Raw genomic sequence first — 17,614 nt, 5'->3', positions numbered from 1 at the left:
GGGCAACTGGCCCCTTCACCTTTTAAAAATCTCAAAACACAAGCTCTACTTGCTTAGATATTCCCACACGACTTACCTTTTCTCCCATGATTCCTGGCTCCCCGACCAGACCAATGAATCCCAGAAGTCCCTATAAGAAATGTGTATAAAAGCAAGAGAAAGAAGGAAGCAACGTGAATTCAGAGATGTGCTGAGTTTCAAAGGTAACTCGCCCACATCTCTCTTCCACCGGAGCTGTCTCCCCGTGTCTCCTGCCCCGTGCCGGGTAACCCAGCCAGCGTGGGGCTGCCACCGAGGAGAGAGTTGCCTCTCTCTGGGCACTGTCCTGACTTCCTTCACTCCACCAGATGGTTCTGATTTTGGAGCCAAGCGGTGGGGCTGCTGCCAGCATCCCTGGGAGAGCCACACATTCTTCCCGTGCCAGAAGCTGGGAGGCAGCCACCTTTGGGGAGGGGGTGGGATAGGGGAGTAGGGGGGCGGGGCAGGGGAAGGTCCTTCAGCGGTGCTGGGAAGAGGCCTGCCTATGAGAAATCTGTCCCCATCTTTCGGGGCTCTGGGGCTGTTTCAAAGAGAGAAACAAACCTGTTGGCAGGGATAGAAGAAACACTCTAACGGCCCTTGCCAAAAAGACCTGATTAAAATCTGGGAAGTGAAGGCCTTTTTACTGTCTTGTGAAAGGCTTCCTCTCCTTTCTGAAAGAGCACATACACACACACGCACACACGCACACGCACACACATGCACGCACACACACACGCACACACACTGTGGTTCCTGTTGCTCTGTTTAACTCCACTGGGTGATAACTAGCCTCTGTGTTCCAGGATTCTTCTAGGTGGCTGCAGGCCTCGCTGCCGCCAGGAGCAGGCGACTGGCTCATCCTCAGTGAGGGCGAAGGGCTTAGTTAGAGGAGTAACCCCGGAAGGCAGGCGATTCCCAGCCCAGACCCCACTCTCTTCTCTGCTAAGGAGAATTCCAGCAGATGGGGGTCTAGTGTGGTTCAGGGCTGCAAAAGTGGCTTTGGAAGAGCCCAGGTTTGTAGCCAAGGGTTTCTGGGAGAATTCGGGAAGACTGAGGGATGAGTGGCTTTGCCCCATAAAACGTGCTCCCTGTCCCCAAACTGTATCCAGAAAGAAATGAGACCTTGAACCTGATCAGAAACAAACCCGAAGTTGTACACTCAGGCAGTGAAGCTGGCCCACCCGGGCAACTAGAGTGAAGAAAAAGCATCCGGTTCCAAAGGGTCAGCTCTGCGGGGCTCAGAGACAGTTTTCAAGTGGCAGCTCAGACCGGGACTGTGTGTGTCTCGTGGCTGCAGCCTAGGATTCAACTCTGGTCTGTGTGGCTCCAAAGCCCATGCACCTGTCAGTCACTCCAACACGTGTGGCCATGAGCAGGGCACAGATCTGCCTGGCACTCCGACACTATCACCATACATGGGGGCCTAGTTCCCTGAGTTCACAGACCCTTCGGGGTTGAAGTACGAGGTGAGAGGGGTGAGGTTCAAGGTATGAGATCATGGCTAATAAGTCACAGAAAATAACCAAGTATCCCTCCCATCCTATTCTAATTTATTGTAAAAGGGCATGGGGTTAAGACAGAGGCCTGAGCTCCCAACAAGGGAGCAGTCAGACATTTAGAGGATGCCGAGTAAAGGGAATAAAAGCTGCTCTGTTAAGAGGTCCCTGCCCAGCTGGCCCAGAGAAACAGAAATTTCATAGCTACTTTAAATTTATGAGTTGTTGGGTCCTGGAAGGCAGGCAGGTCATAAACTTCAATGAAGAAACCAAATGGGATCCTCATGAATAAGGGCCATACAGCCCATTCCCCGCCCCCATCCCAGGACACCCTGTCCCCACTGGGGCACTGTCCCGAAACACCCTGGCATCCTGTCCCGCGGGTGGAGCTGAGGCTGGTCCAGGGAAGCTCGCCCCCAAGGCCCAGGGCTTCCACCTGGCAGGGCTGGTGCAGAAGCAGCTCTGACAGCTGTGGGCACAGTTGGCTCCTCTCAGCTGGCAAGAGGGCATGCGGGGGGAGGCAACATTGTCACCTACAGTGGGCATGGCACAGGCAGGATCTGAGTCCCCGGTTTGGGGGAGGAGGCTGGCCCGGTCCTTATGCAGTCTACAGATAAAGGCCTGTTGTCGACTATGGGGGTTTTTCTCCCTCCCTCCCTGCTCTCATATGACTCTCTGCTGGGTGCTGGGGATGCAATTGGGAACAAGACAGTCGTGGGTCCTCTGCTGGACTAGACATCTCAGGGTTAGGTGTTTAGAGGCCTGGTTTCCCCCTGGACAGAGCTTCTTAAAGGCAACGCTCATGCCTTGTAATTATCTTTGTGCACCCAGTGCCTGGGACAGGGCCCGGCAGGCTGGCTGCACTCTTAACTAGCTGTTGGAAAACCGCAAGAGCTCAGGTCAAGGGTTTTCTAGACTCTTCGGGGCAGGTCATGGGAATCCAGCAGGCCTGAGTGTCAACTTGGGCTCTGACCGTTATGTTACCGCCTGGGAGATCTCGGGCAAGTTATTTAACTTCTCAGAGCCTTGGTTTCCTTATCTGCAAAACGGGGCCAATACTACCGACTGTCATAGGGTTGCTGGAGGAACTGCTGGGGATGGTAAGGAAAGTGTTTGGCACAGAGCCTGGCACCTAACAGGTACCTGATAAATGCAGCAGACACTGTGGTTATAAGGAGGTCCTTATACTCTTTCCTGGGGATCCTCTGATTCTGCCATGAACAGGAAATGCCTGCTACTTCCCACCTCGGGAGGGGGCCGAGGGAACAGCAGGCATGGCACCCCGCGTGCCTAATGGCAGCCACTGGGCTCCTGCCTCACGGCTCAGACAGGTCTCTCTTTCCTGCTCAGCCAGCCGGGCAGCTAGCTGAGGGCTCTACTGAACAAGTGAGCCCGGGGCTGCCCAGGCCAGGTTGCCACTCCTCCTGCCCCAGCTTTGCCACCACCTTACTTGGTCATCTAAGTCAAGCCCACTCTCCTCCATGAATCCCAGCCTGCCAACATGGACCAGGATCCAGGGGTTCTTCACCTAGGGTCCCCGTAAGGCTCCACGGATGGATTTCAGGAGGCGGGGGGCGGAGGTGGTCCATAAACTTGAATGGGAAAAACTACAACTTTTATTTTCACCAACCTAGTTGAAATTTAGCAAATATGAGCGTAGGCAACAAACCCACAGCACCTGTAATGGTTACACTGCCGTCACTGCTGCAGAGTTCAAAATGTATCAGTAAGGCTTGTCACCACTTCAAAAGTGAGGTCATGACCGGACCCCGCCGTTAGATCTCGTTATTTAATGCAAGAATAAAGAAACAGATCTTTGTGGAGATCACATTTTAACGTACTGTCCCATTTGTATTTCAATATAATTGATTTCCTTTGTAGTCCTTTGTTTTGTATTTTATGCATTTAAAAGCTCTCTATTCTGAGAAGGGGTCCATGGCCTTCACCAGCCTGCCAAAGGGGTCCAAGGCACAAAAAATGTTAGGACCCCAGATAGAGTGATTCCGAAGGACTCTTCGTGTCCTGCCATCTTAGGATTCCGAGTATCTATTTCCCGAGGGCCCTATCACGAGCATAACTATGAAATTAAATTTGCTGAACCTATTGCCTGTTTTTTTCCAATGAGGAAATACATCCAGGCCACGGCCGCCCTTCCAATCTCCCAGGCTTCCCACAGAATACACTCGAATAACACTGGAAAGGTTTCAAAAATCCAGTCCTCCCCCTGCTTTAGTTCCTTTCTTCCCCCCAACAGATGTTGCAGGCCTGGTGAGGAAGCTCATCGTGCGTGTGACTCTCAAGCCATTGATGGTGTTTCTCGGTGGAGACAAATTCTTCTGGGTCCCCAGCATCATTGCTCCTTCCAGCCTGAGGCAGCTCCTCACAGTGTTCAGAAGGTGGGGTCCTCCTTTAAAGGAGTGGAGGAGACTGCTACCTTCCAACCCGGCCTACAAGCCCAGAGGTGATGCTTTCAGGAGGCACGGGGCTGCAGAGGGGGGACGGAGGCCGGCCATCCACCCAGCAGCCTCCAGCACCGAGGGCCCTGGACCTCCTTCTCAATGACCACTTGTCACCTCCTCTGCTCTTCAGACCCTGACCCGACTTCCCAACTATCCAGACCCACTGGTTTGAATTTCATCTTCTTTATAATTTAGGGATGCCTGGACCAAGAGTCCCTGGCAAGTGGCTCTGCTTCTCTGGTCTTCAAGCTTCCCCGTTAAATTGAGCACGAACAGCGACCGTGAAGGGCTTTTCCACTTTTCACGTTCTGGGAGCAAAGTCACGTAATGTCTTTGGGCGAATGCCCCCAGAACATCTGCAGAATCAGGGCATGGGGCGTGACCACTGTGACTGAGATTCATGGCTTTCTCATTCAGTGACCTCAACTCCCTCAGAGCCAGAGTCTGTCCGTGTCAATGAAAGGGGAAGATGAGCGAACCTACCTCTCCAGCTGGGATGGGGAATGAATGAGGTGCGTGTGTGTGCTTCCCACAGTGTAAGCGCTCAGTAAAGGGAGCCGATATGCTCCAAGACAGTGGTGACTCACCTGCTCACCCACGGGCCCCGGTCGTCCAGGATTGCCTGGTTCTCCCTGCAGAGGAACAGAGGAGGGTCACTTGGCATGGGTGACAGGAGTCTAGGCCTCCTGGGGGACACCCCAGTTGAGTGGCCTTAGTCCCCACTGGTGGGGATGGACCAGGAAACTCAACTCCAGAGTCTGGCCTTGGAGACTCCAAACAAGTGGCAGGGTCAAGGGATACTGGGACAGAACCTCTGGCCCCAGGGATGACCCCAGTCACCATTCCCTCAGAGTGGCCCTGGGCAGATTACTTGGCACGAGATCTGTATCTCATTTGGGCCCTTCATCAACCCATTTTGTGGAGATAGAAACTGAAGCTCAGAGAGGTGAAGAGATAGAAACTGAAGCTCAGAGAGGTAAAGTGACCTTCTGGAGGTCACACAGTGCGCTGGAAGCAGGGCTAGAATTGGAACTTTGGTCTGACTGATGGAGATCCCCATTCCTACTGCACCAGGCTGCCCCACCGCAGGACGTGCAGGGAACTGGGGAGTCAGGGCGCCTGAGTATTGGACCTAACCCACCAGAGCTCTGCCACCAGCTCACAAGTGACTCTGGTGGGTCTCGTCTCTGCTCTGGGCTTGGCGTCCCCAGCTACAAATAAGGAAAATCAGACTCATTTGTCTCCGAGGCTATTTCCAGCTCTCATACCAGGTGGCCATTCGCAGCCTCGTCTGTCTGCTGGGACGGCTCCTGCTTCTTCTGCAGCCATAGCCACACTGGTGAGCAGACCCACGGGATAAATCCACCCAGGCTATGTCACTGCTCCCACTACAGAAAGACAGCGGGTATCTGAGGGAGAAAGGCCGAGACCTCAGAGGGCAGGACATGAGCTTGGACCAGCCAGGAGTTTGGTTTACAAATGGATGTGGTGCATTGTGATCCCGGCTGGAGCCTCAGCCTCCACCCCAACTCCTCCCCCAGACCTCACACTTGGGACCCCTAGAAGGGCCAGACAGACACAGACATGGGGGCCATTTCCCCTGAGGGGAGGGGACGTGGACAGCCTGGGTCCCCCAGCTCTGCCCTCACCCTCTGTGCGCTTGCCCAGCTGTAAACTTGGTCCAGTGATCCCTGCCCAGGGCGGCTGGGGAAATCCAGCCTCTTCAAAGGGAGTGCCTGGAAGGGCATTAAGCTGCCCATGTGTTGAGGGTCACACTCTCCTACTGGGGCCAGTTCTTTTTTGATAACTTTAAAAGAACTGTTAATAAATGAAATGCATGTTTATGGTACGTGATGGGGAAAATACAGAAGCCCAGAGAAGAAAATGGAGATCTCCTGCAATCCCACCACCCAGAGATAACCCCCGTCCACATTCCAGCCTTTGCTCTGAGCCTTCGGGAACAAGTGTAACCAGCCCCTGCCGCAGGCTCATAATGCACTCTTCCGCTATGTGATCTGCTTCCTACACCCCCGCCATCGCCCCCCGCAATGCACAGGCGTTTTCCCGTCTTGTAAAATCTTCCAGCGCGCCATCTTTGGTGGCTACGTTGTACCCCATTGCTTGAACGCTGCCCCACTGGGAGACACTGAGGTTCTGTCCATTGTTTCCTCTCCGTTAGCCATACATACTTTGTGATAAACGGGGACCATTTCCTCCCTTTTTCACAACAGGCCAGGGATTCAGGGGTCATCCTAGGGCCTCACAGGTTGGCTCCCCCTCTCTCTTCTCTTCCCCAGGCGTTCTCTCCTCCCTGCCCAGTCACTTCCAGGTCCCCTCACCTTCAAGCCATCCGGGCCAGGTCTTCCAGGAAACCCCTTTCTGCCAGGTTGACCCTGCAACAGGGAGAGGTGAGTGAGAGAAGCCAGGAGGGGGCAGGGATGCAGAGCCCCATGTCTCTAGGCTGCCAACTGTCCTTGGGGAGGCAGGGAGGGTCTCCAGCTGTGTGACCTTGGGAGGTCCCCCTTCCCTGGCTGGTCTTGTTTGCTAATGGGGATGATGAAACCTGCTTTCAAGCAGTGAGGAAAAGGAAGGGACTGGAACAGAAGATAAAGGACACAGGGGGAATGGAGAGTTTACACCAGTGGTCCTCAAGGTGCGGTCCGGGGCCCTCTGGGGGTCCCTGAGACCCTTTCACTGGAGATTTCACTGGAGGTCAAAACTATTTTCATAAGAAATTAAGCTGTCATTTGCCCGTGTCACTCATTTTCATGAATGTAAGTGGAGTTTTCCAGCGGCTACACAACATGTGGTATCATCCACAGATGGAACGCAGAGGCAGACTGGAGAATCCAGCTGACTCCTATTAAGCCAGACGTTAAAGAGATTTGCAAAATATGTAAAACAATGCCACTCTTTTCATTAGACGATTTTGCTTTGGAAAATATAGCTATTTTTTTTAAAAAAACTATTATTTTTGTTAACATGAAACGGGTTTGTTATTAGTTTTGAAAGAATTGATCCAAAGTTTCTCAGTTTTAAGTACTCATATCGATGTAACCTACACAAAGAAAAGCATTTTGGGCCCTCAATCATTTTTAAGAATGTAAAGAGGCCCTGAGACCAAAAAAATCCACAACCTGCCAATTTATGCAATCGCGACTGAAGGTGGGGCAGGACATACACCTTCTTTCTGGAAGCTCACTTGGAGCAGAGGATAGAATGCAGAGTCAGTTTCCAGGCAGGGCATCCTCCCTTCCTGGCTATGAGATACTGGGCCAAGCCCTTCGCTCTTTGAGCCTTGAGGGCCTTGAATGAAACTAAGAAAGGCACTGTCTCTCTCACAGGAAAATCAAATGAACGGAAATGGATGTGCAAAGCACCAGCACACAGTAGGTGCGCAAGAACAGTTTCCTGCCCCTTGTCTCTCTCCTCTGGGGTCTGTCCTAGCTCCATCCCTGGGGGGGCCCAAGGCCCTCACTGACAACTTCTCTCCAGAGCACCACCCAGATGTTGCCCACCTGCACACAGTTGGCTCAGCACTGACAAATCCCACCTCCCCCGAGCCAGCAACACTCACCTCCAAGCCAGGGGCCCCCGGTGGCCCCATGGGTCCCTCATCTCCCTAGAGTCGGGAGACACGAGAGAGGAACAAAAAGGAGAAAGTTAACCCAGCGGTTGCCTTGGAGAACTTGACCTGTTAGGAGGGGAAGTGGTGGGCACAGGAGAGCTCTCCTGGACCTAGAAATAGTGCACCTGGGTCCCCTGCCTAGCCCCACCCAAGGCAGAGGCCTAGAGGCCAGGCCACATGGGGGCTTCTGTGTGAATGGGGCTCCAGCTGCCCTGTGAATGTGGTTAGCTCGGGCTGGTGGTAGTGCTGGGCAGGAGAGCCAAACCCATCATATGCTGTGGGAGTAGAGCCCAGACGGCAGCTCAAAGATACGGGCTCTATTCTGAGCTCTGCCATTTACTCGGTGAAGAACTTACCCTCACTGTGCCTCAGTTTCCCCACCTGTAAAAGGGTGCAGGGCAGAGAGGATCATACTAAACTCTGATGAGTAGCTTAAGCTGAGCTCCTGGAGGAGGGCCACGATGTCTCATTCTTTTTTGAAGGATGAGTGTGCCCAGGGTCTAGTGGGTGTGTGGTGCATGAAGGCTGGGAGGCAGGCACAAGAGAGGGGAGAGATGGAGGACCGAATGAATGTATGAGTGGACAGGTGAATCAACGAAGACATGAGCAAGTGGCAGGCATATGAGTGGTAACGTGGTAACGTGAGTGTAGACGGAAGCACGGGGCTGGTGCTGTCTTTCCCTCCTACCTCCTTCCGGCTTCCCGCCCGTGGAGATGCCTCAGGCCCTCCCACAGGCTCAGGCAGCCTCCAGACTGGCCCGTATGGCATGCCAGACCCGGAACCAGCCTGAGAAGGCACCCATGTCAGCCAGATGCCTGCCTGTGGTCGTGGTGAGTCTGGGCCTCCTGCACCCTCACCCAGGGCTGTGTGTCATGGGGGACCTGAGGCCTGAGGCCAAGGTGTGCAATGGAGGGCCTCGTGCATGGGAAAAACCTGGGACCAGCCCCTGAGGCATCCAACAGCCCTCCACCTGATGCTCCAACAGGCCCAGAGAACTTGTCAATCCCCTTCATCATGAATGAGTCAATCAGCACATCTTCACTCTGCCACTTACCAGCTGCACAAGTCTTGTCATTCTCTGGGGAGGCCGGAGGCGGCCCCCAGGAACCCAGAAATTACAGGGTCTATGCCGTGGGCTTTGGGTTCACCAGACCTGGGTTGGAATCCTAATGCTGCCTGCCACTAACCATGGGACCCGACATAGTGTCTTTATTCCCCTGAGATTCAGGACCTCATGTGAGCTGACGATTCCTTCCCTCCCAAATCAATACCCCAATAAACTGTGCTGCTGTGAGCAGAAGCAGTGGCGGTGGCTCTGAGAGAGAAAACCTCAGGGCAATGGGGTTGCCGTGGTGGGAGTGACCCACCAGTCAGGCCGGGGCAGAGAAGGACCCAGAAAAGGTCACGGGGCAGGGCTGTAAAGGGTGAGCTGGAGGGCAAGCCTGAGCTGGCCCTGGGCCCTGTGTCTCCTGACTGAGGGGCCCTGGCCCTCAACTAAGGCCTCCGGGACCCAGGAGAGAGCAGGCTGGGAGCTGGGAGGGATGGGCAGGGGGCAGGGCCAGACGGTCTCACCTCTGGCCCCAGCTGCCCACGGGGTCCCGGCAGGCCTCGAGCTCCAGGCTTACCCTGGTGAGAAGGGAACAAAAAGGCGTCTCAGAGGCAGCACCTCCATCTCCATCACAGGCTGGCAAGACTCCTGCTGGCTTGCAAGCAGGCCCATGGTTTCCAAAGAGCTGTCATCCTCATTAGCCGGAGCTCCCCTGGGCAGGGACTCACCTTCATGCCTTCCTGGCCGTTGTCCCCAGGGGGGCCAATGTCTCCGGGAAATCCCTGAACGGAAGCAGAGGGTACAAGTCACCCAGGGGGACTATGAAGGGAAATGCCAAGGCCACAGGTCTTACAGGGGGACCGACCTGGATTTCCATCTCATCCTGCAGGGGATGTGACGCTGGGCCGTCAGTTATCACAGTTCTAAAACAAAGAATCAGCCCCTACACTTCAGAGAGGTGCTGAGAAAATTAAGGAAGACAAGGCAGGAAGGTCTCAGCACAGGAACAAGCACATACAAGTTCGTCCAATCCAGACTTTCCCAAGTCCTAAGCCTGGGGCAGCCAGAGCCTCAGAGCCAGCCGTCCTCAGCACTGAGAAGTGCCATCCTTTACTGCAGGGATCCTCTGTGTTCTGGGTTTGTTGTGACTTTGAAAGCCTCGAAAAGGACTGATCTAGTAAATCTCAGCTCGTATCGGAAGCTGAAATTCCCACTGAGATTTACTAGATGGAAGACTAGTACATCCATTTACAATGGAAGCTTCTTCCTGACACGGAGCAGAATCTCCTCCCTTCCCCAACAGAAAAGGCCTGCCCTTCTCTGTCCCTTCTAGTCAGGGGCCCAGGGCCCCTCAGTCTGGCTTCCTCCAACTGCCCAGCTTCCAATGTTGCTGATCACTAGGACACCCATGCTCCTCTGGGTGTGAACTGACCAGCACAGGCCAGTATAAGAACATCCCCTTCCTTGTCCTAGGTGTAATACCTCTGTTAATTCAGCCTAGAACCCCATTTGCTTTCAGGGCAGACCCACTACTCCCTTTGGTTTCTGCCAGCCTGAAACCAAAGCCTTCTTATATGAATCCCTGAGATCAGAATGCTCCCCCACTCCGCCTTTGTAAGTGGCTTTTTCCCCTTCCTCTTTTGAGCTTATGGTAACTCCCATTAAGTTCCAGCTCAAGCCTTCTCTCACTCTTCTCATTAGCAAAGGCAAGAACGGTCCTGAATTTGGAGCTAACACACATGGAGCTAAAGCCCCATGTCTTTTTCTTCCAACTGAAAGACTCAAAGTCCCATTCTGCCCCGACTCACTGTGTGACCCCGGACAGGTTTCTAAGCCTCTCTGGGCCTCGGCTTCCTCACCTCTAAAATGGCGACCATAAAATCATCTAACAGGGCTGTTCCGAGGCTTAAAGAGAATAAGGTGAGTGCAGCGCTTAGTTCAGTATTTGGCACCTGGTAAGCACTCAATAAAAATCTGCATTCCAAAGGGTTTTGGGTCCTGCGTCCTGGGAAAACAAAACAAGTCTGCCTGGGGTGGGCCTGTCTCCAGGGAGAACTTGAAGGTCAGGATCCTGATCAAATCCTAGCACTCACACAGCTCGGACCCACTGATGAGTGCAAGAGCTAATTCACACGGGGGCTAGGGAGCTGGAGCTGCACCCACGGTTGGTGGCCGAAAAGAGGCAAAGACCCGGGAAGGCGCTGACACGCTCGTCAGCTTCTGTGTCTTCAGCTGCGCCGAGCCATCTTCTGGATACTGAGTCCGCCAATCCAAACAGAACGCAAAGATGGGGGAGGAAGACCCCACCCCTGTCTGTCCAGGGCCCCAGGAGGGAGCCAAAGAGCAAATAAAGACCTTCTTTGCTACAAGTAGCAGAGTGACCCTGAGGAGGTCACTCCGCTGCTCTGTGACTCGGTTCCCTCATCTGTAAACGGTGGTAGCGATATCTCCCTCACTGGTTGTGGTGACCATTCGATCAGTTTTCATCCCAAAGATACTACGCGGCCTCCTGGCATGAGGAGGTGCCTAATAAATGGGAAGCAGCAGGCTTTCCACCCGCACTGGCCAGACTGCTGGGAAACCTGGACTCTCAGAAAAGTCTTTTTCCAGTGACCAGGGGAAGGAACCAGGTCCATGGAAGAGAGGCCAAGTCCATTCGTCTAAAGATAGGACTGTGTCATGGCCAAAGTCAACAGAGTGGAAAGTAGAACTTGTAGGTTTCAGGAAACACTCTCTCTTCCATCCGGGGGATACCAGGAGTGATCTTTGGAAGGATCTGGGGAACCCGGCAGAATTAGACTTCTGTCTCTGAGACCTTACGAATGTGCAAGGCCCCAGGCCAGGGAGGTGTGTAGAGGTGGGGTGGGGGCTAGGGCTGACCTAGACCCCCTGAGACAGACAGTAGCCCTAGCACTGTCCACCCTGTTCTCCAGAGCTGGTCCCCGTACTGGGGTTTGGGGAGGGGTGGGGGGAGAGCAAAAGGGGCTCGACTAGCTGCCTCGCTCCCTTGTACATAAATGCCAGGGGATGAACGTTTAACGTACCTGTGCTGGTTATCACATGTATCAGAAACTCTCAGGTTCTACTGACTCAACTAGAGTTGTTATGTTAATTGCTTTATCCATCCTTCACTATTTCTCCTTCTCCATCGAACACCAGAATTGTACACTTGTCCCCTGCTCCCCTGTGTGAGCCGTGAGCCCTGCACTTCTCCAGGGTGGCTGCTGGTAGTTACAAAAGTTCCAGGGCTCAGAGGGGTTGGATGCCTCAAACCTCAGGGTAGAGGATGTGGGGAGCTCCTGTGAAGGGTCGAGGCAGTAGAGCTCAGAGGGTTTTCCTGATGTTTGTTCTGGAAACTGTAAAGGTGGCTACGAAGCTGGGGAGGCTGTCTGAGGCCAGCTTCTGTGCCACTGCCTTTGAGAGCCTCTAGGGAAGCCGGGAGGCACAGAGGCAGAAAAGGAATTTCTATTCTCAGCCCCATCTCTCATCTGCTGTGTGACCCCAGGCAAGTCTCTCCCTGTCTCTGAGCCTTGGTTTCCCAAGCACAACAAACACCCAGTCCCAGTAGCAGCCAGACACAGAGAAATAGGGTATTGCATACCTCGGGTCCAGGGGGCCCAGGAAACCCAACGGATCCTTTGTCTCCAACTTTGCCCTATGGAAGAGAAGAGATTGTGGAGGAGGCAGGGCTAAGTGAGGGTCTACCTTCCCTGGATCTCCTGTATTAGCCCCCTGGCTGGGGGTGGTTGGAAAACTCAGGAGAATATGAATGAAATCTGCCTAGGTACCTGCAAGGAGCTACGGTTCAAACCCCATCTCCTACACTTGCTAGCCACAGGATCCAGGGCAAGTCACTTCACCTTGGAACCTCACTTTCCCCATCTGCAAAATGGGAGCGATAATAAGTCTCTAACTCCTGGTGTTGTTGGCAGACTTCAGAGACGTATAGCACAGGAAGGATCTGATGCACAGTAACATTCAATAAATAAACAACACCCACTGCTATTATTGATAATGTTACTATTAGTTACGAGACATCGGGAGCCCTGATTCTCACCAGAGGTCTGCCAGTGACTGATGCCTATCTATGGCGCTGGGTGTACTCCTGCCCCTCTGGGCCTCAGTGTCCTCATCTGTAAAATGGGTGAATCTCCATTTCTGTTCTGCTCTATTCGCCTCCCAGAGCTGCTGTGAGAGGAAAGGAGATCCTGGATGTGAAAGCATCTCTGGCCACATTCCATGACCATTTGGAGAGTGTGAGGTTGGGGATCTCAGAGCAGAAGGTACTTACCACAGGCCCTGGCTTCCCCCGTGCGCCTGGGAACCCTGGTAATCCCTGGCTCCCCTGAAAAAGATGCAGAGCAAACTGTGGTTAGTTAGGACCGGAAATGGCCAGATGAACGGCTGCTTGGTCATCCTTGCCGGCCTGAGGCTTGGAGAACATCCACATTTAGGGGGAGGATGAGCTCCCCAGTCCTTTTCCCTGCTTGCAAGTTCCAGCTTGGCAGCCCTATAGGCTGGGACCTGGGGATGCAAAGGTGAAACAGCAGCTCCTGTCCTCACCAGGTCATCCTGGAACCCGGGACCCTGGGCCTCCAAGCAAGCACTGAAGCACCCTTGATGCCCGGGGAAGTCTGGAGCCTGGGGCCCAGCTGGAGAGGCAGCCAGGCCTGCGTGGCTCGCAACCCGGAGACACTGAGGCTGGGTCAGGACAGGCCAGCCAGGAGGGAGGGGAGAGGAAGAGGCAGAGCTGGCCAACATCTGGGTCTCGTTGACTGGCTGGGTGAGGTCCAGATGTGGCCACATGGTGCCGGACGCAGGCAAAGAGGAGCCGGCCTCGGCAGGCTGCCTGGGTTCCTCGGTCAGTCAGGCCAGCTACTCACTCAGACGTGTCTTAAATGTTCACCAGTCTGTGCAGGACCCTAAGCTGAGCTCCTCCAGGCCAGCCGGGGGCCCTATCCTTGGGAACCTGCTGTCTGGCAGGGGGCTGAGCACAAATCCCCATCAACCAGGGGAGAAATGTGCTACCGCAGGTGATGGGCAGGGAATGAGAATGGCAGAGAAGGGAACGGTCACTTCCTGAGCAGGTAGAGAAAATGGCACCCACGCGGGGTTCTGCGGCGGGGCTGGGCCGTGCACAGGCGGGACGGAGGGTGTGCCCAGCTAGGCAGCAGTGTGCAAACTTGAGGTGCAGCGGGCAGGTCAGTGGGGCTGGAGCACAGGGCTAGAAGGGCGAGGGGCAGGAAAGTGTCAGAGCGTCCTGTGCACCGGGGGTCCGAGTGCTGGGGCAAGGAGCCGGGACACCACTCTGGGGGCAGTAGGGAGCCATGGATGGGCTGCGATCACAGAGGAGAGCTGGGCCCTCAGAACAGTTTTGTGGCGGTGAGGAAGACAGCCTGGGAGGGAAGAGGCTGGGGCCTGGGAATAAGTCAGGAGGCCATTGTGAAGTCCAGGGAAGAGACAGTGAGAGGGTAGACGGAGGATGGAGAAGACAGGATTGTGTGAAAGGAAGCCATCCTACAGGCGGGTCCTGGCCCTTGACGGACCCTGGGAAGGAAGCCAGAGCAGAGAAGGGCAGGGCAGGGGGCAGGGGGCGAATCTGCTGCAATTACCTTGTCTCCTTGGAATCCGGTATCTCCTGACACACCCGGAACCCCTTGTTCACCCTAAATACACACCAGCAAAGAAGGTTACGATGGAGACCACGGTGGGTTCTGGAAGTCTCCCCGACATCCAGACCCATTGGGAGGGTACAGCTCTGCTGAGGCTGTTCCCAAAGTCGATCTGCCCAGCAGCAGCCTTGTTAGAGAAAAGGGCAGCTCCCAGCCCTGCCCTGCCCCCGGTAGGGAAGGTAGGCCCTGGGGGGACGGAGCCAGCTTACGTGCAGGTCTGCCTGGGGTTGCTCAGGTGGCTGAACATTCCACTAACAGAAAACTAAACTGCCCAGTGTCACCTGGCCTTGTCAGGAGCACAGACACTTGAGGGTCAAAGGAGCTGTGCCATGATCTTTCAACCTCCTCCTCATCAACTGGGGTCACACAGAGGAGCATGCAGCCTGGACAGTGGCCCTGCACCGCTGACGGTTCTGAGCGCTTGCATCTGTTGCTTGATATTTTTCACCACCAGGCTGTGAGCTGTCATTTCGTCCTTCTGTGGGAGTTTCTATGCCAGCGATCTGCTTCGGTCTACTGCTAATTAGCTGCTGTTAATCACCTATAGCATGAGAAACCGGAGCACCTGGCTAGTTAAGACTATGTGTAAACAGCGAGTCAACTGGCCTCGAGTTAGGTCTGGGTGTTTCTTTGCTAAGATGACACACTGCGTGGGATTGGTGACACTGATTCCGGCTGTCAGAGGCCTCTTCTAGTCCGTGCCTGTATTCAGCCACGTCCTGGTAAATGAGCTGTCGCAGAACCAGATTGGGAGACGTTTCTCCTTGGAGCTGGACGTGTCTCACACAGCCCTCATCATTTCCAGCTTCCCATGTTGGTACATTGGCCCCAGGACTCAGAAAACATTCACAGCTCCGGGAGCAGTTGGAGGAATGGGGAGAAAAACCCAGGAAGAATGGAGAATCTTAGAGAACTCATGTCGTGCCGCTAAGGCCATGATCCAGCAGAACTCCCTTGGTAGAACAAAAGCCAGAATTTTTTTTTTAAATAAAAAAAAAAATGTTAACTTAACTTTGGTTTTTCCAGTTTGGAAAATCTTGTACAATATCCCAGAATTTTAGGAACCAAGGAACATTTTTTTTAAATGTCCAAAGGAGGAGTAAGATGGTTTTAAAAAAAAAGTTTCAAAGGCACCTAAGAAATCAAGACAGTGGATTTGGAGAAAGTTGGGCTTGGCTCAGGAGCCTGGGTTCCAGACTGTGCCGCCACGGGGGGAGGGGGAGCCAGGTTGTTGTAAGTGGGACTGAGGCCAGGCTGGGTCATGGACAATCTGGGATTCTGGGCAGGATGACCATGGAACATGAAGGGGTGTCTCCATCACCCCAGGGGAGGGCCAGGGGGTAGGGTGGGAGTGAAGAGGGGATGATCCGAACCCCGACCCCCAAAATATTAAGACCCTGCCCCAGCCAAAGGGGCAGAAAAGAGATTTCTCTTGCTTTTCTTAGTTTTCTTTTTTTTTCAACACTTAAGACTTATTTGATTTTCCTGAGATCTACGAGCAGGAAAATAATTTTCTCCTCTTTTTTTTTTTTTTTCCAGTGCTTTCACCTCTCTCAATGTCCCAGGCACCAGCGGTCAGCAAGCCAGCCGAGTTCTGTGTAACACATTGATTGCCATGTTGCTGAAGAAACAGTGAGCTGAAGGCCAGCTCTGCAAAGGGCCTATAAAAAGCTCCCTGCCTACATTCCTATTTCCCCCATTTCCTTCCCCTCCTCCATGACTTCAACATTTCCAGAGTGCTGGCGACTCACACCGCAGGGTAAACAGGTAGCTGTGGGGAAGCCCCACCTCCAGCAGAAAGCCCCTGCATCTCCAGAGCGAGGGCCGTGGAAGAGGGGGCTTAGCAAAGGCAGCAGGGCAGAGCCAGGGGGCAGAGCTGAGTCGGCGAGGCTGAGGGAGCTGCAGCTGGGGGCTTGGGCGTGACGGGAGGAGATGCGAAAGGGGGAAACAGATGAGAAGACTGAGCACCGCACGGCTAGGTACCTAGGGGTGGGAGTGGGTGACACAATCTGGGGTGCCCATTTCTGCCCAGCAGCTCTAACTTTCTGAGTCCAGGGTCTGGGCTGGCTCCAATAGATCACCGAGTTTCCTTCGATGCGTCTCTTCTCCTCTTTGGGCCTGCTTCCCCGGCTGTGAAATGTAGGCACTGGAGGAGGTGACTTCTAAGGGCCTCACTGGCTCTGCCCTTCCGACCTGTCTTGCTTCGTGATGGAGGTCTCTGTCGGCAGTGCCTGGGTTCAAATCCTGACACTACTTACCAGCTGTCTGTGCTCGGCAAGCTTCCTATCTCACAGAGGGGTGGAGGATGCCCGGGCTAAGCCCCGCAGAGCACTCAGAGCAGGCCCAGCGCCAGTACCTGTTCCTGTTCCTCGGATTTAGGAGGAGCAGAGTCACCTGAAGACAGGTGCAGAGGCAGCCTGGCCCCGGGAGCAGCTGAGCAGCTCTTATTGGCTCAGGTTTATGGAACCTGGGATGTTGCCAGAAGTTCTCCCACACTCCCTGAGGCAGAGGGGAGGGCAGGGAGATGGCCACAGGGCAGAGCACAGGGGCACCACTCCCTGCCCTCCGTGTCTCTTGGCTCAGATGCTGCAGGACCCAGGCCAAGTGCTGCCCCATGCTGGGCCCTGGGGTCCCACCTACCCACCTCCAGCTCTGGTTTGGTCCGAGGTCAGTTCAGCAGCAGGGCTGCGGAGGGCACGTGGCAGCTGGCAGGAAAGCAGGTGGGAGCTCAGGGGCCCGTCCTGGTTTTTCTGTTGCACTTTCAGACTCCGGGATGGGGCTCCCTCTTCTCACCTGGGCGGCTGATGCGTATCTGTTTCCTCCTATGCCTGGGAGGGGTCTCTGGACCCCCCATCCGCCCTGCCCTGGGGCCCATCATCTCAGCACCGCTCCTCCCCGCCCAGCCCGTGTTCTGTGGCTTTGGCCTCAGCTTTGCTCCCCAAATTCGGAGACCTGCCTTACCCTACCCCCGACCCGGATCTCGAGAGCCCCCCACACTCTGTCTGCCAAGGTCTGCATGCCTCCAGAGCCATCAGCCTGGGTCCCACCCAGAGTTAACAAGGAAGAAGCTGGGGAGTGCAGATTTAGCGGGGCCAGAGGGGAGGCAGTAAGAGCGCAGGGGAGTAGACCTGGCAAGAAACCAGCAGCAGCGTCAAGGCTGAGGGGGTTCGCATGCAGACAAAACACAGTGCAATAAGGGAGTATTCAGATCACCTTATCACCTTTCAGTCCGGGTTCCCCCACGTTTCCCATCAGTCCCTGCAAGACAGAGGCCAGGGTTCAGCTGTGA

At 54.5% G+C, this 17,614-nt stretch overlaps 1 protein-coding gene across 1 annotated transcript in view; it reads right to left on the bottom strand.

Annotated features, from left to right (window-relative positions):
- Positions 1 to 17,614, bottom strand: part of COL27A1 (collagen type XXVII alpha 1 chain) — a 144,875-nt gene that overhangs the window by 55,292 nt on the left and 71,969 nt on the right. The window contains exons 21-30 of the mRNA XM_089912648.1: positions 17,539 to 17,583; positions 14,266 to 14,319; positions 12,945 to 12,998; positions 12,255 to 12,308; positions 9,382 to 9,435; positions 9,178 to 9,231; positions 7,554 to 7,598; positions 6,316 to 6,369; positions 4,564 to 4,608; positions 77 to 130 (exon numbers count right to left, since the gene is read on the bottom strand). Of these exons, the coding sequence (XP_089768774.1) occupies positions 77 to 130; positions 4,564 to 4,608; positions 6,316 to 6,369; positions 7,554 to 7,598; positions 9,178 to 9,231; positions 9,382 to 9,435; positions 12,255 to 12,308; positions 12,945 to 12,998; positions 14,266 to 14,319; positions 17,539 to 17,583 (513 nt within the window). The remainder of the gene's footprint in view (positions 1 to 76; positions 131 to 4,563; positions 4,609 to 6,315; positions 6,370 to 7,553; positions 7,599 to 9,177; positions 9,232 to 9,381; positions 9,436 to 12,254; positions 12,309 to 12,944; positions 12,999 to 14,265; positions 14,320 to 17,538; positions 17,584 to 17,614) is intronic.

The sequence above is a fragment of the Delphinapterus leucas genome, chromosome 6 (genome assembly GCF_059928025.1).
Source record: "Delphinapterus leucas isolate spDelLeu-1000000601 "Yukka" chromosome 6, BTC_Dleu_Yukka2, whole genome shotgun sequence".
NCBI lineage: Eukaryota > Metazoa > Chordata > Mammalia > Artiodactyla > Monodontidae > Delphinapterus > Delphinapterus leucas.
Note: the sequence above shows the minus strand (reverse complement) of the source record. Positions and strands in the feature narration are given on the sequence as shown.